This window comes from Schistocerca serialis, chromosome 7 (assembly GCF_023864345.2).
Source record: "Schistocerca serialis cubense isolate TAMUIC-IGC-003099 chromosome 7, iqSchSeri2.2, whole genome shotgun sequence".
Lineage (NCBI taxonomy): Eukaryota > Metazoa > Arthropoda > Insecta > Orthoptera > Acrididae > Schistocerca > Schistocerca serialis.
The window spans coordinates 613,979,149-614,003,764 of NC_064644.1; the positions used below are offsets into that span (position 1 = coordinate 613,979,149).

General features: G+C 47.6%; 1 protein-coding gene across 1 annotated transcript in view; it reads right to left on the bottom strand.

The window, feature by feature from the left end:
- Positions 1 to 364: 364 nt before the first annotated feature.
- Positions 365 to 24,616, bottom strand: part of LOC126413297 (bromodomain testis-specific protein-like) — a 69,427-nt gene continuing 45,175 nt past the window's right edge. The window contains exon 3 of the mRNA XM_050083197.1: positions 365 to 707. Coding sequence (XP_049939154.1) covers positions 365 to 707 — 343 coding nt within the window. The remainder of the gene's footprint in view (positions 708 to 24,616) is intronic.

The following is a 24,616-nucleotide window of genomic DNA, read 5'->3' on the forward strand; positions in this document are numbered from 1 at the left end:
ATAGTATTAACGTTATCTGTCGCTAATTGGTGTGCCTGGGTCCGAGCATCTGTCACCCTTGCACAATACTGGACAGGGGAAGTTCCAAAGCCCGTCGTCTCACTACAGGTACTCAGAAGACTGCCCCTCCGACGTCTTCCCGGGCCGTCAGTTGCGCTCAGTGGTGGAAGAGGATTGCGAGTGTCCACCAGGTGGAGCAGCCACGTCGGTGACGTCGTCGTCCAGCTCAGCCCAGTCAGTCTCCACTACCGTGGGGGCTCTACCGTTATGCGGCGTCCGTGCACATTCCGCAGCACCGTCCTGCGCTGCCGGAGAATGGACGGACACCCGAGAGGACGCTTCGTCGGAACGAGACGGCACCTTTTCACTGCCCAAATGCGACGTCCGGTGTCTGGTGATGAGGACCTGTCTGACACGGACCAGCAGAGTTATCTGGTGTCTCAGTACGAGGAGGGGCCGAACCAGAGTGGAGGCGGCGCTTCTTACGACGCTCCGGCGCGTTCGAAACCTGCAGCTCCTCTCGCATCACCGTTGCCACAGCGTCCGTCGACCCCTCCACTTCAGTTTCCGCGTGTTTCGTCGTGTGGCCGTCCTCGCGGTCTGTCAGCGGCAGCGCCTGGGGCCGGAGTGCAGTAGGAACCACCTCGGCAGCACTGTGCCCTGAGCGCCCCTCAGTCGCCTGCGGCGTCGACCCGAGCTCGGCTGACCTCGTCGCGGGGCGCAGTCGTACTGTCAGCGGTAGTGAGGCGGCTCGGCGGGCGTCGGGAGGCTTCCGCTGGATAATTGCTCGAGACTCCTCTTTGTGCACTCAGATCGAAGATGTCCTTCCCCACCACGTCCAGAGCACGTCGGGGGTTGGCCATTGTAGATAACCTACAAACGCCTATATTTCATTAGGAGGGCACATGCTCTGTAAAGATGATTCGCACCTGTTGAACATTGTTGAGCACTGGATACGTGCAAAAACTTGCCCAACGTTCGGCTGTATGACTAGATTCTCTGCCATATGTCTGTAATCAGTGATTCAGGTACTTCGAAAGGCACTTCGAACATTCGAATACTGTGCGCGACAGGTTCCACACTAGCCACTAAAAGAACATTAATATGACCATCGACAGTCTCGAAACTGGAATCCTCCTTTGGCGGCTTCTCTAATCGTTGGACACGCTGTGTCGTCCACCATTTTTACATAAACAGAGCTGCACACTATTAATACATAAATTCCAATGAGTTCTGTGTAATTAATATGCACCTCATCTCTCGAGAAAAGTTCTATTTCAAATGCTTACGGTCTTGCGTATTCATTAGAGAACGTAAACTTTACCGTGATTTTTCCAAACTTACCTACCAATTGTATTGTTCAAACAAGTAACACACGCGAGTACCACTGGTGTAAACGTCGCCGCTTCCTGGAGCGCTTTGCAACCGCGACGTAAACACGTCCCAGGTGCTCCGCTGCTAAAGGCAGATTGTCGCTGAGCTCACAGTATCTCTCTCTGCCCTACCTTCCTATTCGTAATGCATCCTACTCAGTTATACCGTCTTCTCATGCTGTCGATATTACTCTATATTCATCTGCCCAGAAATTCTTGTCTTCTCTCCATTTCACTTCACTGGCGCAGTCTATACCTAGACCCAGCCTTACCATCTAGCTTTTCAGATTTTCTTACTTCCCTACCACGTCCAAAACTCGTGACATCCCACGTCCCGACGCGTAGAACGTTATCTTTCCGTCGGTTACTTAATTTTTTCTCATGGTCACATTCCCCTCGGTAGTGCCCCACCGCAGATCTGAATAGGGGAATAGTCCGGGACCTTTTACCAGTGGAGAGATCATCATGACACTTAGCAATTACAGGCCACGTGTCCTGTGGATACACGTTACGTATCTTAATGCAGTGGTTTCCATTGCCTCTGCCATCCGCATACAGGGTCAGTTTCTCACACTGCGCCCAAGAGAATGCCCATAAACTCTGTCCGCTCCTCCACCCTCTCTGACAAGATCATTGCCTAAATGAGGACGTCTTCTTATGCCGGAAGTCTTCGGCCGCCATTGCCGATGACTGTTGTTCAAAGTTTAAGGTGTGGATGGCTTCGAACCCGGTATCTAGCATGTTTTGATTACCAACCGTAGACGCTAACCCGACACCGAGGTTGTACACGTTGAAAAATGTGTGAGATAAATAGCGGTATCATTTGATTGAATTGGACTTAGAAGCTTAAAATTTGTACACTGCCAAGGGATTATAGACCTTGATACGTGACAGAAATTTGAACTTGATTCATCTATTGATTCCTGAGAAAAAGGGTTGTTAAGAGTCGGAATGATAGACAGACAGAGAGACGCAGATGGACAGCTAAGCGATCCTCTAAGCGTTCAGTTTTTGCAGATTGAGGTACGGAAACATAGCTATAAATGTTCATCATGTAGCTACGTCCCGTTTAGAAATCAGTCAGCGACGTGAATGAAAAATGACTCGTTCAAAATCGTTACGATTTGTCGTACAAAATGACCCTTGCAATTTCCAACTAACTAACCTTCTTGCAGATTAAGTTTGGGAGCTAGGAGTAGAGGAATGGAATCTAGCGGCCATAGTATCGCAGCAACTCGCAAGAGTAAAAATTAGAAGACGTGCATTATGGTACTTGTGATTGACGGGCACTTAAAATAAATGCACCTGCTCGGTTTCTTCACCCAGTCGTAAGTCGGGCTATGCACAAATTAGCTTGTCACCCTGAACCTTTTCACTTTTCAGAACGTTAATGAGGGACAAGCTGTATCCTGGTACGAAGTGGCATAGGCGTACACTTGTACACTTGTCATGTAACGCCATGCAGGTGATTTTCGTGTCGGTTATGACGTTACGAGAGTAAGGGCATTTATTTATTATTTATTTATTCATCAAGTAAAGGCGTGTTGCCTTTGTTAATAGCAGGTCGTACATTATGTCACCTTATATTTTATACATTGCAAATTCAGTATTATTACTACTGCAGTTTTTCTTTTTTGAAAATTTCACGAAAGTATAAAATATTATTACATTATTCCACTCACAAACAGCGCGAGGGAAAAGCGAGCACTTAAATATTTCTATATGAACTCCAATTTCTCTCATTTTATTACGCTGCTCATTTCTTCCTACGTAGATGGGCGCCAATAAAATAGTTTCCAATTCGAAGGAGAAAGTTAGTGACGGAAATTTCATGAGAAGATCCTGCGGCAACGGAAAAAGGCTTTGTTTTAATGGTATCCTTCCCAATTCGCATATCATATACCTGTGGAACTCTCGCCCCTGTTTCGCGGCAATGCAAAACAAGCTGCCTTTCTTTGAACTTTCTCGAGGTCCTCCGTTAATCCGATCTGATGCGGATCCCGGGCTGCACGGCAGTACTCAAGAAGAGGGCGTATAGGCGCAGTGCAAGCAGTCTCTTTAATAGATCTGTTGCATTTTCTAAGTCTTTTGTCAACAAATAGCAGTTTTTTTCTTGCTTTCTCTCCCACAACATGAGCTATCTGATCGTTCCAATTAAATTTATTCGTAATTGTAATCCCTAAGTATTTAGTTGAGTTTATAGTCTTTAGATTTGAGTGATTTAACGTGTAACGGGAATTTAGAGGATATCTTTTACTACTCATCTCAGTTTTTTCCTTCAATAAAACAACAAATTAGACCGTTTTGCACACGAGGCCAGATTCGATGTTACATTGACAGTTTCTTGGGTCCAGTCTCTGAGAAACTTCTTCCTGATTCAGATTATATCACTCGCGATGACAGCACCTCCGTAATCTCCAGGGATGGGCTCACTTCCCCTTCAGTTGACTGGTTCAATAAAATAATCATGTTTGAAGTGATATTTTGCAGTTTTCATGGGCGACATGGGATGGAGTGATGCAAAAGATAATTTCTACAATATCTTGAAAGTTTCCAGAAATGCGTCACGAAGTCGTTTCCCTCTTCGTCAGGCCAACAACCTTCGTCAGAAAAAGGCACATGTGCACACAAGTTAAAACAGGGAACGTGTAAAATTCCCTGTGAAGAAACATCTTTAGTGCTCTTCCTGTTGTTACAGCGAGTATTTATGAATACAGCAATATGTTCTAGCTCTTAATATTACGTCTTTGAAGGTGGTTTTTATTGTAACATACAGATGTTTATTTATTATAATTTTACATTTAAGAAATACTTAATAATGGGCATCAGCACTTAACAACATACAATTCATGAGGCTGGTGTTAAAACTCTCCCGTACCGCGGTAGAACAATATACATCAAGAAAACCTATTCAAAAGTTAATTCTTCTTATCCTACAACTAAAAATACTAAAATTATTCTTTGTCCTTTTACAAAGCGAGCACTTATTCCACGGCGCTTTTCAGCTGCAAAATGTACCAGCTACTGAAAGTCATGAATCAAAAACATTGAAACTAAAAAAGTTTAAAGATAGGTGTTTCTAAGACCGGTTTTCTCAACACGAGTCCAAATTGGTGAGCAAACCAAACTATCAGTCCGGACCAAGGACAAAATATTTCCACACTTCTGGAATGAATCACTAAATGCACAAACGTTTTGCGCTCAATAGTCAGTTTTTGTTAACTTGTCCGTATGTGTGAACGAAGGAACCTGTGCGTAATCTAGTCAAGTAGCCACACCGATTTCAGCCTAATGCTAGAAGTGAGATTCTGTTATACGGTAGCTTCCAGAATTCAGAAGGTCACTGAAGGGTATCTTATAGAAGGAAACTTCAAAATCTTAAAAACTCTTGTATCGCGAAAGGTACGGCCAAACTTTCAGGAAACATTCCTCACACACAAAGAAAAAATGTTATGTGGACATGTGTCCGGAAACGCTTAATTTCCATGTTAGAGATCATTTTAGTTTCGTCAGTATGTACTGTACTTCCTCGATTCACCGCCAGTTGGCCAAATTGAAGGAAGGTAATGTTGACTTCGGTGCAATCACGTCATCAACACGGATTTTCTGTGAAAGTTTGGGCAGGCATTGTTGGTGATGTCTTGATTGGGCCCCATGTTCTTCTACCTACGCTCAATGGAGCACGTTATAATGATTTCATACGGGATACTTTACCTGTGCTGCTAGAACATGTGCCTTTCCAAGTACGACACAATATGTGGTTCAGTCACGATGGAGCTCCTGCACATTTCATTGGAAATGTTCGTATGCTTCTCAACAACAGACTGGGTGACCGATGGATTGGTAGAGGCGGACCAATTCCGTGGCCTCCACGCTCTCCTGACCTCAACCCTCTTGACTTTCATTTATGGGGGCATTTGAAAGCTCTTGTCTACGCAACCCCGGTACCAAATGTAGAGACTCTTGGTGCTCGTATTGTGGATGGCTGTAATACAATACGCCATTCTCCAGGGCTGCATCAGCGCATCACGGATTCCATTTGAAGGAGGGTGGATGCATGCATCTTCGCTAACGGAGGACATTTTGAACATTTCCTGTAACAAAGTATTTGAAGTCACGCTGGTAGGTTCTGTTGCTGTGTGTTTCCATTCCATGATTAATGTGATATGAAGAGAAGTAAGAAAATGACCTCTAACATGGAACGTAAGCGTTTCTGGACACATGTTCACATAACATATTTTCTTTCTTTGTATGTGAGGAATGTTTCCTGAAAGTTTGGCCGTACCTTTTTGTAACACCCTGTATATAATGTCAATGATTAAGTAACGGATGTTAATGAAAAACTCAGAGCCTACATGTATGAAACGTTAAAGGAAACCTCTGTAGGAAAAACAAAATTAATTTTTCGTAAAAACAGGTGGCTTTGTAAAGAAACGGAGACTTTGTCTTGGTATGATTCACTTCTGTTTTGACATTCGATGTACTAAGAGGTAGGTTGCCGAAATCACTATGCTATATATTGTTTATGGAATAATAAGATTATTATTGATAAATATCGGCGTCTGCAGTTATTGTAGTGAAGCTTTTCATATTACCACATTAAATTTCTTTAATGATTTTATGTTTTTGAGGTAGATGTATCACGAAATGGCGGTCACGTTATTTGAAAGCAAAATGAACGTCTGCTTATCGCGTTGTGCCTGTTAAGTATGTTGTTCTCCACAGGTCGGACCTGGAGATCCGTTTTTATAAAGACCGGTCGATAATTCACAGTAGTGTTTTACAGTCAACGAACCTTCAGACAGTGCTTGTCGACAGTGTTCAATAACAACTGGGGTCTCATACATCGAAAGAATGTAACAGCGTTGGCCTGAAGGTTAAAATATAGTAATTGTCCAGTATACTAAAAGGATTATTTAGATGTATGTAGATGTGCGTATGGATACTAACCACACCGTGGCATCGTATTTGTAACGTGTCCTTCCGTGGCAACCTAATAATAATTCGCAGAATATTTTTTTTATTGATTTGAATATTTCTTTCACTTTTAACTACCCATAAGAAGAGAAACGTTACAGTGGACGCTAGTCTGCCATCTTCCCTGCTTAAGTGGAATATCGCTTTGATGAATTTGCCTTCACAGGTTAACTGAAACTGTTTTCCATAGCCCAGGGAATTGCTACACCTAACACCTCATTCATAACTTAATAAGCTGCACAGTGCCAGAAACTAAGACTCTTCATATTAAAATGTACATATTAAAATATACAATCATGACTGGAAAGTCTGCCCTGAGAGTTCCCTACCGACATGTATGTTGCGAGTCTGTCTGATATCGAGAAGTGATCCGTGTCGATTGCTGGTACGGAGTCGATACACGCGGTATCTGTCACACGGTGTTACCCCATTAACTCTCGTACCACTGAGTGCCTCACTTCGGGCTTGTGGCGTGAGGCTTTAGTTTCAGTTGGGAGTGAAAGCGGCAGTACCACAGTTTACGGTCAAAAGTGCGTATTTTGGACGGGAGTTCCATTTCCGGGTGTTGGGCCGCCGTCTGCGAATCATTTCATTCGACCGCGATCCGGCGACTTGCGTAGGTGACAACGAAATGGAGGCGAGGGCGACAGCTACGGAGGCGGCTGTCCGTGTTGTGCGGGCGGCGCCCTGGGTTCGTATCTCGCCGCTGTCGACTGCCTGACGGCTGAGCTGGTAAGTACGAAACACTCTTTGGTGATACCCCGCATAGTGCTGTTAAAGAGTACCGACTTTTTAATAGGCGCGCTACGAAAAAGCTAATCCGGGATGTCAGTACATGCTGTGTGTAGCGAACTTTGGGCCACTTTAATTGCTTGAAGTGTTTTCACTTAGTTGGAAAAAGATGAAAAGTCAGTTGCTTCAGCGTACTCGGAGTACCTAAATGAAAATGGTTAGAACAAATGTTAATTCGGGATTTCTGGCGGTTTGTATAGTAACTGCCTAGGGAGACTTAGCTTTGTAGTTCAGCTCTGTAGTCAAATTTCATAGAATTTGCTCACGGGAAAGATCGACCACAACTGGCAAGTGTTGGAAGTCGGGAGCAAAGGGTGTTCCATAACTGGAAGTAGCTAACCATGTACAACATGTTGACTGTTACAGCTTTCACCAATAGCTATCGCGTGTCAGTTTGTGACGGGATAGTGGTTAGACTACAGGAGCGTCAAGACGCTGCCCCCCCCCCCCCCCCCTCACTGTATCGTGAGTCTCCAAAGGTATGGAAACTACAATCAAGGGTAGAAACGAAGTAGCACTGTCAATTACCAAAGTGGCAGTGCTGTATCTTTTAGGAATGGGTTAAGATGGGAATATATATTGTACCCATAGTAGAGACGGAAGCGCAACGAAATAAAAAGTAATAAAAGTTCACGGGTTCTTCAACGCGCGACGTGGGCTGCATATTCCAACGTTTAAGCAACTGTCATAAAAGGACGAAATGAGCATAAATCTTCGCATCCCTATTCCACTGAGAGCGAAGTAACATTAATAGTTACTACATGTTTCATTGACAATCGGAATAAAGTTCGTGTAATCAGATTTGGAGAGAAACATTTCCTTTCGAGGAGTTTCGTAGGTAAATCACTCGCATTGTAAGCCATTCCCTGAACCAGCGTCTTTTTCTCATCTGTAGACGGCGTCGAAATCGAAGCCACAGCTGCTTTATCTGCATTAGTGGCCTCTGTCAAAATACGAGCAGGGTATGCTTCAAAGAGACAAGTGATAAACTTGTACCTGTTCGTGTTTGTTAAACTTGCCCTTTACTGGTTTCGGATTCGTCAAAGTTTGGTCGTTTATGGGGGTGTCAACTATCAGCACAAGGGATCGGAGGTACCTGTGACTGTGGTTCATTCTGCCTTCGGAGAGCCACCGCACCTGTTGCAAGGACTAAATTCACATTTCCGCTCGCGACGAACTGCTATTTTTGTCGTCGGCACTACGGGTGGGATTCGTGGTTACTGTGAGTCATTTGAAATTGTGACCACGTATGAAGTGCAGAGAGATTTTGCGAGCCCGCCCCCCCCCCCCCCCCTCTGCCTCGGCCCGTGGAATCTTTGTTGTGACAGATCGGTCTGCAGCAGGGCTACAGGTTTAAATTAGGTTGAAAGGTGAATTGGCGTAGCTAATGGATGTGAGTAAATGCCAAAGGTTGTGGTAAGACCGCTGCACGTGCGCCGACAAGTCGACGTATAGAACGTGTGTAGGCGTCTCGACCGACAAACTTTTCTTGTCGGGATATTGGGCGGCTGTGCCAGCCGCCTGCTAGACGTTTGTCTTCAGTCAGTGTTTCTGGAGAGATCTGCACATGTTTGTGGGACACGTCGAGGAGTGTATGAATATAGATGCAATAAATTAAGCTCTTTCCTCAGTTTTCAACGAATCAATAGTGACTTCGTCCAGAACAGAGCAAGTCGGCCGACCTTCCGTGTTTCTGTTTGTCTTTTATTTCAGATTCTTCGTTTCTTATGTATGTTCTATTCATTAGATTTGCTGCACCGCTGTGTAGTGTTTTCCACATGAGTCTTAAACTTGGCTGCGTACATGAATTCGATGGTGGCGAAGCGTCCATTAAGGTTGAGGCCGAGCCTACCAAAAAAAAATCAAAATAATTCTCCGATACTGAATTTAAATGTTTTCAAATATTTTACGTTTGAACTTCGTATATACACCCGCAAGTAGAATGCATCACTCGCTGCAGTATAACCGATAGCAGCTCGAAATTCTGTGCTTCTTATAAACATGCGCAATAAGCCCGTTTCTTTTCCGTGATGGACTGGAGCTTCTGCAGCGTGGATACGGTTTTTAAAAGCTGACGTCATATTTTTTCTGCTTCTCGCGAGCAGATGGATACATGCCTGTGTAACGTCTTTTTCGAGTTCTCTAACAGAGCACTACTTGGACCGGGAATACACTATCATTTATCTTCGTCAAAAATATGTGAAAGAAATTTGATTGTGTAATAAAGAACTTTGTCAAAACACGCGTCGTCAAATATGATCAGATCTAGGGCCTCACCGTAGATTTGGTCATAGAAGTCGTTCATATTCTGTTCACTGAGATGTTAAATGTAATCGCTTCGTCGCTGGCGTCGCCACAGCTATTTGACGTCTCTTTAGTGTTTCTAAACATTGCTTCGAAGTCAGTTTCTGAGACTTTTTAAACAAACTAGCTTCGGCTGTAGTGGGGGGGGGGGGGGGAGGGGGGAAGGAGACAAAGAGCCATAGTGCCATAGTAGATGCTATCGATTGTGTTGATGGGAGGTGGAATACGCTGCAGGCGACTTCATGTCCACAAACACAGCTACAGCCGTCCAACTCTGCATCTGGAAACATACATGCAGCAAGCCGGAATAGAGGATGTGGTCACTCAAAAATTCTTGTTTATCTTTCCTTTCTACTTCGTCCATTTTTGATTTCTGGATGCGACAAGTTAAAAAGCGCTTAATCTTTCGTACTATTATTAATTTTGTAGTTGTAGGTACACTAATTCCAGTAATTAAACTATTCAAAATTGGAAATTGTTCTCATAGTCCATAAAGTGTACTAAACGTTTTTACCTTCACATATTCCCCTTCGTTGCTTTATAAATCGTTTCACTCGTTTCTGGAATTATTTTGATTGTTGCAATGTGATATTAGTGTGCTCGCGTGTATCAGGAAATGAAAGTGACACATTTTGTCTTCTGGACGTACAGCATTTTGAAACACGAGAAGCCACTTCACTGAGGAAATACTTACTCTCATCCATATGTAAGAATTTTATATGTTAAGACATGACTTCATACACTTGCAGCTGTCGTAACCAATTTTGCTGAACGTTTTCACTATCTAGAAGTAAAACCTAGGGCTTCATTCAAGTGTTTACTCTTTCTCTACCGCTTTTCTTCCAAATACACACACAATGCAACTGCGGTACTAGCAGCTGCAGCGCGTAAGTTACCGTCTGCCATCTTGAAATTTGACGAAAAATATGACAGTGTAATCCACTTTTTAGCGCCACGTCCAAGATCTTCGACGAATATTTGATAATCCTTTGTCAAAGAAATACGATGGTCTAATACTGGACTTAGCAGCGTCTTGCACGCCAGCAGCAAGCATAGAATAATGCGAAACACAAAGAACAAAAACACATTTATAATTAGTCTAAAATGTGAACTCATCATTGGATGTTGCTGCAAGATGACAGCTCGTGACAGACGCAGCTCGTGTTTTCATTGTTCCTCAGATTAAAATTTAGTAGCCTTACATATCCCATACGATAGTAGTACTGCAGAGTGTTCGTAGTTTCTCAAAACAACATAGGCATGCTTACAGTGAAACCTCTAACATGAATTAAGCGGTAAGCAGTGGTGGTGATAAACCGACTAGTGAAGTATGTTTCGGTGTGTCCTGTCAGGTGTCAAGAACAATGTCTTGACACGGTTGTCGAAAGAAAAACGGTAAGATGTGTAATATTTAAATCATTGTTGCAAAGCATGCTATTGCCGTCTACGTCAAACTCTCATGGACGCGTTTATTTCATCACAAGACGCGCAAAAGTTTTTAGTTGAAAACCATGCATTCTTTACTTGTATCTCTGGATGAGTGTAAAAACGAAAGCTGTAGCAGTTTCTCTTAAATTTTAGGGAAAATTTGTAAGAAGATTCCACACAATAGTAAAATTCAAAACGATGGTTAGGTGGCAGCGTTGTAAGGAACTACTTGTTTCGTTCGTACTGTGTGATGTTTGGAATGATTGACAGTTAATGGAATAAGTGGGGACTAGGCGAAGGGGCTTCAAAATTTTATTTCGAATGCTAAAAAGTACAAAGATTCAATTTGACATGCCACAGCATCTGTTAAATAAGAATTGCCCATGCTCTTTCAGAAGCAGCACGAACTATGAAACACGAGAAGGCTACCGAAACAGAAGTATAGTAGATGCATTACGACTATCTGCTTTTCAGCATGGCAAAAGTTGTCTTCTGATCACCAGATTCGCCTTTTTCTACTGCAGCTGTAGAAATAGATTTTCCAGCATACAAGTATCTTGTTCGACATCCTGCAAGGTAAAACTTTGGACTTACGAAGCTGTATGACTGAAACAGAAAACTGCATTAAGCCTAGTGAGACTGTGTGAAACGCGAAGTGGAAGGTTAGAAACTTATAAATTCTGCAGGAGTATGTATTCAGAAATGAAGGCTAGTATTAGAGGTAATTGACACAGTAGTAGTAAACATGGAAACTAGATTACAGGACAACCGTGAAACAATTTCCCTATACGTAATGTAAAAAACTACTTAAAATATATCCTTTGACAATGAAAAACTGAAGACAACAGTTTCTGTACAGCAGTTAGGATAAACGTCTGGAGCTTCAGGACCTCCTTCAATCCATTATAAACCCCCCCAGGGGATCCACAACTCTTTTGTGGATACGTGTGTAGCGAGCACGGGACCCCGAGCTAATGTGGCCTTCCTTCCTTTCCGGGCTGCATACCTTCCCTTTCCGTATCCTTCCCCATCCCCCATCTTCGCCCCCCGCCTCACCTCTGGCTCTTTCCTTCCCTTTCTCCCCCTCTAGGGAGTATGGTTTGTGCCTACGTCCGGAGACGGACGCTTGTAAATGTACCGCACTCTTCGCCTTCCTTGCTTGTATGTCTTCATCTTTCTTCGTCCTTCTCTATTCCTTACCTCTTCTCTTTACCTCTTCTCTTTACCCTTTTCTCCGCTGCGGCGTTTGAGACCTCTCTTCTTTCCTTTCCCTGTCTCTTTCTTCCTCCCTGTGCGTGTCTGAAGGCCGACCCACGCACTTCCATGCGTAGCCGGTGACGGGGTAACGCGTAATTCCCCGCCCCGGGTAGACAGGTAGGACACGTACGTACCCCCTGGTAAAGGCCAGGCCCAGGGAGGGGTGATTACCCGAGCTGATACCTTCCGAAAGTGCCGATTGGTCCCTCCGTCCGTTTGTCGGGAGGTGTGACCTGAGGTGTGAACAATCACCTAAGGCGGGTGTGCCCTCGGTGAGGGCCCCCACAAGGGAGGAGCGCGCCATCGGAGACGCCGGTAATCATGGGGGATTCTTCCGCAATGGTTTCCTCACCTTCCACTATGTCTGCTCACAAACGTAAGTTCACTGAGTCTCAGCCACAGACGGTTCTTCCATCGTTGCCACAGTTCCTTGTTGTTTCTCGGTCTGACGGTCACGACTTTTCCACGGTCAACCCTTTCATTATTCAGAAAGGTGTCGACGCAATTGCGGGTCCTGTAAAGTCTTGTTCCAGATTACGGAATGGCACCCTGTTGTTACAAACACACAGTGCCCTCCAGGCTCAAAAATTGCTGCGTACTTCTCTGCTCCACACCTTCCCTGTCTGGGTGGAACCGCACCGTACCTTAAATTCCTCGCGTGGAGTCGTTTATACGCGCTCCCTCGATGGATTGTCTGACGAAGAAATTCAGCACTATCTGTCTGACCAAGGCGTCACGGCTGTTCATCGGGTTATGAAAATGGTTGACTCGAACATCATTCCAACCCGCACTGTCTTCTTGACATTTGACAAAGTTCAACTCCCATCAAAAATCAAAGCAGGCTATGAGATAATTTCCGTTCGCCCTTATGTCCCAAACCCTACGCGTTGCTATCGATGTCAGCGGTTCAACCACACCAGCCAGTCCTGTTCCAATCTGGCCAAATGTGTTACGTGTGGCAGGGATGCCCATGAGGGTGCTTGTCCACCTCCATCCCCTCGCTGCATCAACTGTATGGGTGACCACGCTGCTTCCTCTCGAGATTGCCCTGTTTTTAAGGACGAAAAGCTGATCCAGGAAATAAGAGTGAAGGAAAAGGTGTCGACCTTTGCTGCTCGAAAGTTACTCGCCAGTCGACAGCCCACCGTGCCTCAGAAAGGAAAATACAGCACTGTCCTTGCTTCTCCTCGGCCAACAAAGGAGGCGGCCACGCAGACTTGCGACCTCACATTTAGTACCACGGTCGTCAGATCGGCCAGCGCAAAGATCGCCCGTTCAACCTCACCTCTTTCGCCTGCCCACTCTATGGCTCACCCTTCGTCGGGTTCTGCTAAATCTCGAGCCCAAAAGTCAGACGCGAAGTCTTCAAAAAAAGAGCAGTCTCGTGAAGAGTTTTAACGTACTGCAACTTCACAACCATCGGTTCCTCCTTCATCTAAACATCATACCTCCAAGAAGGCTACGAAGAAACACAGTTCCTCTCCTTCTCCGCCAAGGCGTGTCCCATCTACAGCACCACCTGGCGGAAATCGCCCTCGGCCATCTTCTGTGTCGCCGAGGCGCACTGTTGGTGGCCGGTCAACTGGCCGATCGTTGGTGGCAGGAGCTGCTCCTGACCAACCTATGGATCAGGATCTTCTGCCTTCGACTGAATGCCATTCCATGCTGTCGGTCGCAAGCTCTGAGCAGTCGTTGAGTTGACAGCACCCTTGGTCACGTTCCTCCATTTTCTGTTCACCCTATGTCCATTATCCACTTGAATATCCGCAGAATTCGCGCCAATCGGGAGGAATTGTCGATCCTCTTACGATCCTACTCGCCGGTCATCTTCTGTCTTCAGGAAACAAAGCTGCGTCCCCATGACCGCTTTGTTCTCCCTCGTTTTCAGTCCGTCCGATATGACCTCTCCTCTGTTGAAGGCTCTCCAGCCCATGGAGGACCCATGATTCTGCTCCATGATACTCTCCATTATCACCCAATCCCCTTAAACACTTCCTTCCAAGCTGTCGCCGTCCGTCTTTCCCTTTCTGGATACACGTTCTCTCTTTGTACGGTATACATTCCATCGTCCACACCAATGACACGAGCTGATCTCCTTCATCTTCTTGATCAGCTTCCACCCCCCTATTTGCTGGTTGGGGACTTCAATGCCCACCACCCGCTTTGGGGATCTCCACATCCTTGTCCACGTGGCTCACTATTGCTAGACGTCTTCCACCAAGCGGATTTAGTCTGCCTCAACACTGGGGTCCCCACATTTTTGTCTGCCTCCACGGCAAATTTATCCCATTTGGACCTTGCGGTCGGTACTGTTCCGCTAGCTCAGCGCTTCGAATGGTTCGCCCTTGATGATACACACTCGAGTGACCACTTTCCATGTGTTCTTCGACTGCAGCCTCAACTGCCATATATGCGCTCGCGACGCTGGAAGTTTGCCCAAGCCGATTGGACACTTTTTTCGTCTCTAGCGACATTCGATGACCGTCGCTTTCCCAGCGTCGACGATGAGGTCACACATTTTACCGACGTTATTCTCACAGCTGCGGAACGTTCAATACCACGCACCTCCGAATTGCCCCGGCGCCCTCCAGTCCCTTGGTGGAACGAGGCATGCCGTGACGCAATACGTGAGCGGCGACGTGCTCTTCGCATTTTCCGTCACCATCAAACTTTGTCCAACTGTATCCGATATAAGCAGCTCCGTGCGCGATGCCGTCGCGTCATCCGCGATAGCAAGAAGGCAAGCTGGAAATTCTTTACTAGCTCATTTAACAACTTCACTCCCTCCTCGGAAGTTTGGAGTTGGCTTCGATGGTTCTCAGGCGCGCCTAGTTTCTCCCCGGTCTCTGGGCTCACTGTCGAGCATGATACCTTAGTGGACCCCGTCGCAATTTCTAACTCATTGGGTCAGCACTTTGCTGAGATTTCGAGCTCTTCAAATTACCCGCCGGCGTTTCTCCCGAAGAAACGTGCAGCGGAAGTGCGACATCTTGCTTTCTCCTCTCAAAATCGCGAAAGCTACAATACTGTTTTCTCCATGCGCGAACTCCAACATGCACTCTCTTCTTCTCGCTCCTCCGCCCCAGGACCGGATGGTATCCATGTCCAAATGTTGCTGCATTTATCAACCCATAGCCTGCGTTACCTCCTTCGCCTTTATAATCGAATTTGGACCGACAGTACCTTTCCCAGGCGATGGCGGGAAGCTATTGTCGTTCCCGTTCCGAAACCTGGAAAGGACAAACATCTCCCCTCTAGCTATCGCCCCATTTCTCTCACGAGTAGTGTCTGTAAGGTTTTGGAGCGTATAGTGAATTACCGTTTAGCTTGGTGGCTGGAGTCCCGCAGTCTTTTAACACCAGCCCAATGCGGATTCCGAAAGCATCGTTCTGCTGTTGACCATCTTGTTGCTCTCTCCACTTATATCATGAACAATTTTCTCCGGAAACGCCAAACGGTAGCAATATTTTTTGATCTGGAGAGAGCGTACGATACCTGTTGGAGGACAGGCATCCTCCGCACACTGTTCTCTTGGGGCTTTAGAGGCCGGCTGCCCCTTTTTCTTCGCGAATTTATGGCAGAGCGCACATTTAGGGTGCGGGTGAACACTACTCTCTCCTGTACTTTCTCCCAAGAAAACGGGGTACCCCAGGGCTCCGTGCTGAGTGTTGTACTGTTTGCCATCGCCATTAATCCAATTATGGATTGTCTCCTTCCTGATGTCTCGGACTCCCTCTTTGTGGACGATTTTGCGATCTACTACAGCTCTCAACGGACCAGCCTTCTTGAAAGACGTCTTCAAGGATGTCTCGATCGCCTCCACTCGTGGAGCATCGAAACCGGCTTCCGTTTCTCACCCAGTAAGACCGTTTGTGTTAATTTTTGGCGACGTAAGGAGTTTCTTCCGCCCTCCTTACATCTAGGTCCTGTCAACCTTCCGTTTTCCGACGTCGCTAAATTCTTGGGTCTTATGTTTGACAGAAAACTGTGCTGGTCCTCCCACGTTTCCTATCTTTCGGCTCGCTGTCTGCGTTCCCTTAACACCCTCCGTGTCCTGAATGGTACCTCTTGGGGAGCGGACCGAGTGGTCCTTCTCCGCCTCTATCGCGCCTTAGTGCGCTCGAAATTGGATTATGGAAGCATAGTCTACTCCTCTGCTCGGCCGTCTATTCTTCGGCGTCTCGACTCTATCCACCACTGTGGATTACGTTTAGTGTCTGGAGCTTTTTACACCAGCCCTGTGGAAAGCCTTTATGCTGAGACTGCTGAATCTCCGCTGTCCAATCGGCGGGCAGTCCTTCTGAGTCGTTATGCTAGCCATCTGTCTTCCATGCCTGCTAATCCAGCCCATAACCTTTTTTTCGACGCCTCCTTTGATGTCGGGTATGCAGGCCGCTCCTCCTCCCTACTACCCCCGGGAGTCCGCTTCCGTCAACTGCTCCATTCTCTTTCCTTCCGCTTTCCTAAAACCTTCTTGACAACTTGGGGTACAGCACCGCCTTGGCTCCGTCCCCGGATCGACTTGCTCAGAGACCTATGTCAATTTCCCAAGGATGGTACCCCTACACTTGTTTACCGTCTGGCATTTGCTGCTCTATGTGCACAAATGATGGAAGCCACATTTATTTACACCGATGGCTCGATAACATCGTTAGGTATAGGGAGTGCCTATATTGTTGGCGACACCCCAAATAACTTTCGGCTTCCTGACCAGTGTTCGGTTTATACTGCGGAGCTTTACGCTGTTCTCCAGGCTGTCCACTACATCCGCCGCCATCAGCGGATACAGTACGTAATCTGCTCAGATTCTCTCAGCTCTCTCCTAAGTCTCCAAGCTCTTTACCCTGTGCACCCTCTGGTCCACCGGATTCAGGACTGTCTGCGCTTGCTCCACCTGGGGGGCGTCTCAGTGGCGTTCCTCTGGCTCCCGGGACACGCTGGTATCTGTGGAAATGAGGCGGCCGATATAGCGGCCAAGGCTGCAGTCTCTCTTCCTCGGCCTGCTCTTCAGTCTCTTCCGTTTACCGATCTACGGAGCGGTTTATGTCGCCAAGTTACTCATTTATGGCATGTGCATTGGTCAACACTTCCCCACAATAAATTGCGGGAAGTGAAAGCCCTTCCTTGCGCTTGGACCTCTTCCTCCCGAACGCGTCGTCGGGAGGAGGTAATTTTAGCTCGACTCCGGATAGGGCACTGTCTTTTCAGTCATCGACACCTTTTAAGCGGTGATCCTCCCCCACTCTGTCCCCACTGCTCTCAGCTGTGGACGGTCAGACACCTTTTAATTGAATGCCCCTATTTTAATCCGTTACGCTCCCGTCTACAGCTATCGCCTGATCTATCGTCGATTTTAGCAGATGACACGCGCTCAGCTGACCGCGTTCTACAGTTTATTAGTGACAGTGAAATGACGTCAGTCATTTGAAGCTTTTTTTTGGGGGACAACCAACCCCTTTCTATAGTGGACTTTTAAGCATTCCTTCTGCCTTTAGTTTCTCAAATTTTCTGACTTTGTTTCCATTGCTGCTGATTTTAAATTTCGTTTTTTTCCTGTTTTCTACGTCACGGGTTGGGCGCTAATGACCATAGAAGTTTTGCGCCCTAAAACCACAAAAAACCACCCCCAATCCATTATAAACAATTAATTAAAGAAAGCGTTCTCTGGATGAGTGAAATGACTGTCGTTGGTTCTTACAATTCCACGAACCACCGTGTCTGGAAGAAATAAATAAATAAGCGTGAACGCTGAAACGCGTTAAAGCATACGTTAACACATTGGCTAGTGACATTGTCCAGCTTGACTGTGTTGGCTGTAGAGAAGGGAACTTGGAAATAAATTCGGCAGGATTTCATATCTCTCGTCACCGGTTTAAGCCCAGGAAAATGGGCTGGATGACAGAACAACTTTATAAAAAGGTTAAACTCTGCATTCCTAAGTATTACAACTTGATGAATGTGTACGTGTTCAATATTTCTTGCGTTTATTTATAAAAAAATTTGTAGTTTGTCTTAGTGGAAATGACTTACTTTTAGTGTTTAAGAATAGTTCAGATGCGTTCGAATTAGTGATTCTCAACCTAATCTACCAAAAATGTCACGTTTCGCCATTGGAATTAAAACGTTTGTCAACGTCTTTTATTTTGCTTAACTGTGCTGTATTTCCTCGGTCAAGTGCAAATCGCTTTGCAGAGAAATGAATCATTTAGTCAATAATTGTGTGCATACAACAGCACTGAATTTGAAGTCCGGTTAAATCCTCCCAGTGGCTAGAAATCGTAATGTAGCGAGACAATTCTCCTCGCAGCTTACAACCTACGATGTATTTATTTTTCGTTAAGAACGGTTTGATGTTCAGCAGTTCTCAGATATTACGAAAATCATAAGCTACCGTCTAAGTAACAAAGTAAGTCAACTACTTTCCTTCTGTTAGCCACTTCTTTGCCAGCATTTATCTTGGCTTGTCTGGCCTTGTTACTCTTCAGACAGCCAAGACAGTCTCCCGTTTCTGTTCCTGTGTAAAACCAACAGGAATAGCGTACACACTTATCATATCAACAAATCACAACACGGGGCACTGTGATCGCGTACTGCAGTCGGTTACGAAACTGGTTCGTTGGTCGACCGACACAACAGTGCGTGAGGACCTAGGTCTCACCTTAACACAGAGTGAGGTGGCGCAGTGGCTAGCACACTGGACTCGCATTCGGGAGGACGACGGTTCAATCCCGTGTCCGGCCATCCTGATTTAGGTTTTCCGTGATTTCCCTAAATCGCTCCAGGCAAATGCCGGGATTGTTTCTTCGAAAGGGCCCGGCCGACTTCCTTTCCTAATCCGTTGAGACCGATGACCTCGCTGTGTGGTCTGCTCCCCGAAAACAACCCAACCCACCTCGCCTTAACAGAACAACTCACAGTGCAGCCCAGTGTTTCCGTTCGCGCCATATTTACACGTCTTTCGCCGTAGTTGCCACACCAAGCATAAAAACCAAAGCCGCAATGCAACCGGAGACCCCTGCGGGTCCGGGGATTAGAATAGGCCCGAGGTATTCATGCCTGTCGTGAGACTCCTTTTAGTTGCCTCTTACGTTTCACCCTATATTTGACGATTCCCTGTAGGGTTTGACCTCCATTTTTGAAAACTTTCCCGAAGAGCGAGCCAATTTGGGAAAGAAGCCTTACATGGTGCATAGTGTCAATGTCCTGAGACACCTCGCATCGTTCATTGATGTAGATCGGCACATCTGTTCATTCTCCAATTGTTGGGTGAGGTCACCCACCTGGGTAGGTATTTTTCCATAATCTGTGCAGTATGTTTTCTCCACTGACGATGCTAATAGACTTCTTTGCTTGGTTGCACCTGATATCCACCACAGTAGCCAGTCTGTTGTGGTGAGGCCACCATGTACCCTGTTGGTTTAGCACCCTGACCACACAGGGTTTGCCGGCCGCAGTGGTCTCGTGGTTCTAGGCACTCAGTCCGGAACCCTGGGACTGCTACGGTCGCAGGTTCGAATCCTGCCTCGGGCATGGATGTGTGTGATATCCTTAGGTTAGTTAGGTTTAAGTAGTTCTAAGTTCTAGGGGACTGATGACCTTAGAAGTTAAGTCCCATAGTGCTCCGAGCCATTTGAACCACACAGGGTTCGGTCTGCTGATGCCTGCGCCGTTAACTCTCCATGTATGCCATGGGGTAGATGCCCATCCCTCTGAGGCGTTGGAACTCTCGGCAATGGCCATCTTGCCAGGCGGCCTTTGCTGAGGCTGGGTGGCGCCTGTGGGAGGGCCATTGTTGGGAGTGGGCAGATGACATGTGATAAAGCGTAGTCCATCATCTCTTGATGGTGGTGAAACACCACCAGTCTCTAAGTGTTCACGAGCTGAATTCAATGCAAAGAAGTATGAACACCAAATCGTTCCTTCCCTGGCCATACCATGGGAGGAGTGTCATAAGGATGGTAGCGAATCTTACTCGCCCCAGTACCTTGTATGTTCGAGAGCTGATGGGGAATCTTGTGTGATGATGAAGCCTCAATTTTTTGTTGAGCATTTCGAGAACAAGTTTGGGGAGGTGGAGGACTGGTCCAAAGGTGTACACTTCGTCTTGCGTGTCCACTGGGGTCCAAGGGATAATCAGGTTGCCACCAGTGCCTTCATCTTGGCCTTTTAGGGTGATACATTGCCCAAGGACGTCAAGGAGATGGTTTACCACTGTGATGTAAAGCCCTGTATAGCTCCCCCGCTGCAGTGCTTTAAGTGCTGTAACTTTGGCCATATGTCTACCCATGGTACTTCCAGCATCATTGCAGATGCCAATCACATCCCAATACTACATGTGCCCCGCCTCCCATCTGTGTCAACTGCAGAGAGCACCATTTGCCTTGCTCGCCTGACAGCAGGATTCTCCAGAAAGAAAGGAAAATCATGGAGTAAAAGACCCTGGACGAACTCACCTACACTGACTCTAAGAGAAAATTTGAACGCTTGCAGTGGCATAAGACGATGACATACACACAGGATGCAACAACAGTTCTGGCACCATCAGCTCCACCAGCCCATGGCACATCTCGGAGCTGGAAGACTATACCTGCCCCCTCGATGGTCGGGTGCATTTCCCTACCTGTTGCTCCTGCACCTCCCACTTTGGGAGTAACACCCACCAACCATAGGGGACATCCATCCCCACTTCTAAACTGGAGGAGTGCAAGTCTTCTTTGCTTCTCCCACTAGGAAAGGGTCTCTTCGGTCGCTCCCTTCCCAGGTTTCTTCTAGTTGGAAAGAAGACACCTGCCAGTGGCTGAAGAGCCCAAGAGCAGCTGGTGGTAGAGCTCCATGCTCATCCTGAGTCCTGGAGGCTGAGCCAGTGAAGTCCTCCCAGCCAGAGAAACCCAAGAAGGAGCGAGAGAAATCAAAAAGAAAACCCCTAAGACCAAGGAAATTGCTACATACAAGCTCTACAGCTGAGGATGTGGCGGAGATTTTGGCATCCCCTGAGGACCTAGATCTCGCCAGACCCTCGGACACAATGGGTACAGACTGCTCAGGCAATAAATCGGTGGCGGCAAGTGACTGAGGCGTAACCTCCCTCATTGAACGTTCCATACCCTCCCATTCTCAAGATGTCAGCCTGCAGTGGAAGTGAGGCGTTTTTTTCCACCGCCAGACTGAGCTAAGCAACTGTTAAGGTTTACACCTGCTATCTCGTTTGCTGTCCAGGAAACCTGGTTCCCAATAATGCGGCCCCTGACCTGGGTGGCTATAAGGGATATAACAGGAACTGTAGCAACTATAATCAAGAGTCAGGTGGAATTTGCATTTATATCCTAAATGGTCAGTAGTGAACACGTACCACTTAAAACCCCTCTTGAAGTTGTGGCTGTCAGAATGACGTGGGAAATAACTGTATGCAATGTATATCTTCCTCCAGATGGTGCAGTACCCCTGAATGTATTAGCTGCACTGATTGATAAACTCCGTAAACCTTTACTACTACTGGGAGATTTTAATTCCCATAACTCTGTGTGAACTGGTACCATGATTACTTACTGAGGCAGAGATGAAGAAACTTTACTTTCGCAATTCAACCTGTGCCTCTTAAATACTGGGGTCGCCACACATTTCAGTGTGGCTCATGGTAGTTACTCGGTCATTGATTTATCAAATTGTAGCCCAGGACTTCCCCCATCTATCCACTGGAGTGCACATTACGACCTGTGGTAGTGACCCTTCCCCATTTCCCTGTCACTGCCCCAGCATCAGGCACCTGGACGCCTGCCCAGATGGGCTTCGAACAAGTGGGACTGGGGAACTTTCACCTCCGCTGTCACTGCTGAATCTCCCCCACACGGTAACATAAATGTGATAGTTGAGCAGGTGATTAGCACAATGGTTCCTGCAGTAAAAAACGCGATGCGTCCCTATTTAGGGTGCCTGAGGCATAAGGCAGTCCCTCGGTGATCTCCGGAAGTCGCTGAAGCCATTAAGGAGCATCGGTGAGCTTTACAGCAGCATAAGGCTGGACCACATCATAGCCTCTAAATGGCTCCATGCCTGTGTTCACTACCTTATCAAACAATGAAAGGAGTGTTGGGAGTTACATATCTCCACCATTGGGTTCCACACTTCACCTTCCGAAGTCTGGCCAAAGATGAAACGTCTTTTTGGGTACCAGGCCCTAACAACTGTCCCCGGTGTTAACGTAAATAGCGAGTTATGTACCGACGCAAACGCCACTGCGGAACATTTTCCTCAGAGATTACCCCCCAAGCCTCCCCCCTGCGGGTCTGGGGTAAGAATAGGCCCGAGGTATTCCTGCCTGTCGTAAGAGGCGACTAAAAGGAGTTTCAACCGTTTCGGCCTTCCATGTGATGGTCCCCCTTGGGGTTTGACCTCCATTTTTCAAAATTCTACACAAGTACGAGCCTTTTGGGGAAGGACGCCTTACGTGGTGTACCACTGGTCCTCAGTGCACTAAGACCTTGGCACTCAGTATTGTACCGGCGTTGTAACCATACCCATTATTCCTCAAATTGGGCCTAAACGCCTGATGGGTTGTACAAGTTACGCCCATAGTGCGTCCCCATCTGCACCTACGATCATGATGGACTTTCCATGGCACCAGAAATCCAGCACGGTAGCCAGTCCATTGTGGTGGGGTCATCATGTACCCTCTAGGTTGTAGCCCCCTGACAACACAGGGATCGTACTGCCGATACCTGAGCTGCACCCTCCCCACGTCGGCCAAGGAGTAGATGCCCATCTCCTTGGGGCATCGGGACTCCTGGCAACGGTCATCCTGCCAGGTGGCCCTTCCTGAGGCTGGGTGGCGCCCGTGGGGAGAGCCCTTGGTCGGAGTGGGTGGTATTGGGGCGGACGTTTCGCAGATGAAACGTCAACATGTATCAGGTCGCTCTGCGGCCGAGTCTTTCAAAAGGAAAGGCACTGTTTCTAGTTCTGGTTCTCCTGCCCTTTCCCCCTTGGCCACTCCCTGGGAGGAGGGACAGGCCCGCCGGCTTGGGGCGAAGTACTTCCCCCACTATTTGGTCTGTTCTCGAACCAATGGGGGGACGTTCGCCACCTCCAAGCCCATGTTCTTTGTTCAGCACATTGAGGACATCTTTGGGGAAATCTAGGCTCTTAGTAAAATGCGTTCGGGGTCTGTTCTTATAAAGACCACCTCCGCCACACAGTCGGCGGCGCTCCAGGCGTGCGACCGCCTAGGGGACATCCCAGTGTCCATTGTCCCGCATCTGGCGCTAAATAGGACGCAGGGGGGTTATTTTTCATCGGGACCTCCTGCTGCAATCTGATGAGGAGCTCAGGGCCAACCTGGAGCGCCGGGGCGTGCATTTCGTCCGGCGAGTCCAGCGTGGCCCCAAAGACCGTCGCATCGACACCGGGGCCTTCATCCTCGCCATTGAGGGGGACGTTCTCCCGGAGAAGGTAAAGGTGATGTGCTACCGGTGCGACATGCGACCTTACATCCCGCCTCCTATGCGCTGTTTTCGGTGTTTGCGCTTTGGGCACATGTCGTCACAGTGTGAGGCTGAGCCCCTTTGTGGCGATTATGGACGTCCTCTCGTGAGGAACATACATGCACCGCACCACCTCGGTGCGTTAATTGTCCTGGCATCCACTCGCCCAGATCCTCAGACTGCCCCGCATATCAGAAGGAGAAGAAGATACAGGAACTCAAAACTTTGGATCGGCTCTCTTATTCTGAGGCCAGGAAGAAGTATGACCGCCTCCATCCCATGCCATTGACCCCTTCGTTTGCCTCAGTTGTCCACTCCTTCCGTGGTATCATCACCCCTATCCTGTCCCCCCTCCGCCTCCTCCCCCCATCCGGGGTCTCTGCCTATGCCTCCCAAATCCCTCCCTTCCAAATCCTCCTCCCCCGTGGCCCCCGCCTCCTCTGCCCCAGGGGCCACCCTTCCTCCTCCTCCTCCTCCTCCTCCTCCTCCTCCTCCTCCTCCTCCTCCCCCCCCAGCCGCCTGAGAAGCGATCATCTTCTCAGGTGTCCATCGGGGAAAAGTTCCGGACCCCAGCTTCAGAGGTCCGGCGTCCCAAAACGGACCCCGCACGTGTGGACCTTCTTCGGGTCCAGCCCACCATCCCTGTGCCTCCTCGGCCTTCCATGAAGGCCTCCAAGAAGAAGTGTCTATCCCCCTCTCCACCCTGGCGCGTTTCGTCTGACGCTCCATCCGTGAGTCGCTGCTCCCGGCCGTCCTCAGTTTCGCCGGGACGCTCTGCTGCCCGGCGCTCAGCTGGCCTCTCGTCGGCAAATGATGCTGCCCCTCCTGCACAACCAGGGACAGCGGCCGCAGCTGGCGACGACTCGATGGAACAGGATCCGCCTCCCGCCGGTTGTAGCGTTGTTCTCTCGAAACCTGGCCCTCCGCGGCCGTCGAGGTGACCAGCTCTTCCCCCGTCTCGTTCCCCCTCTTTTTTGACTAGCGGTGGCCTTGTTACATTGGAACATAATA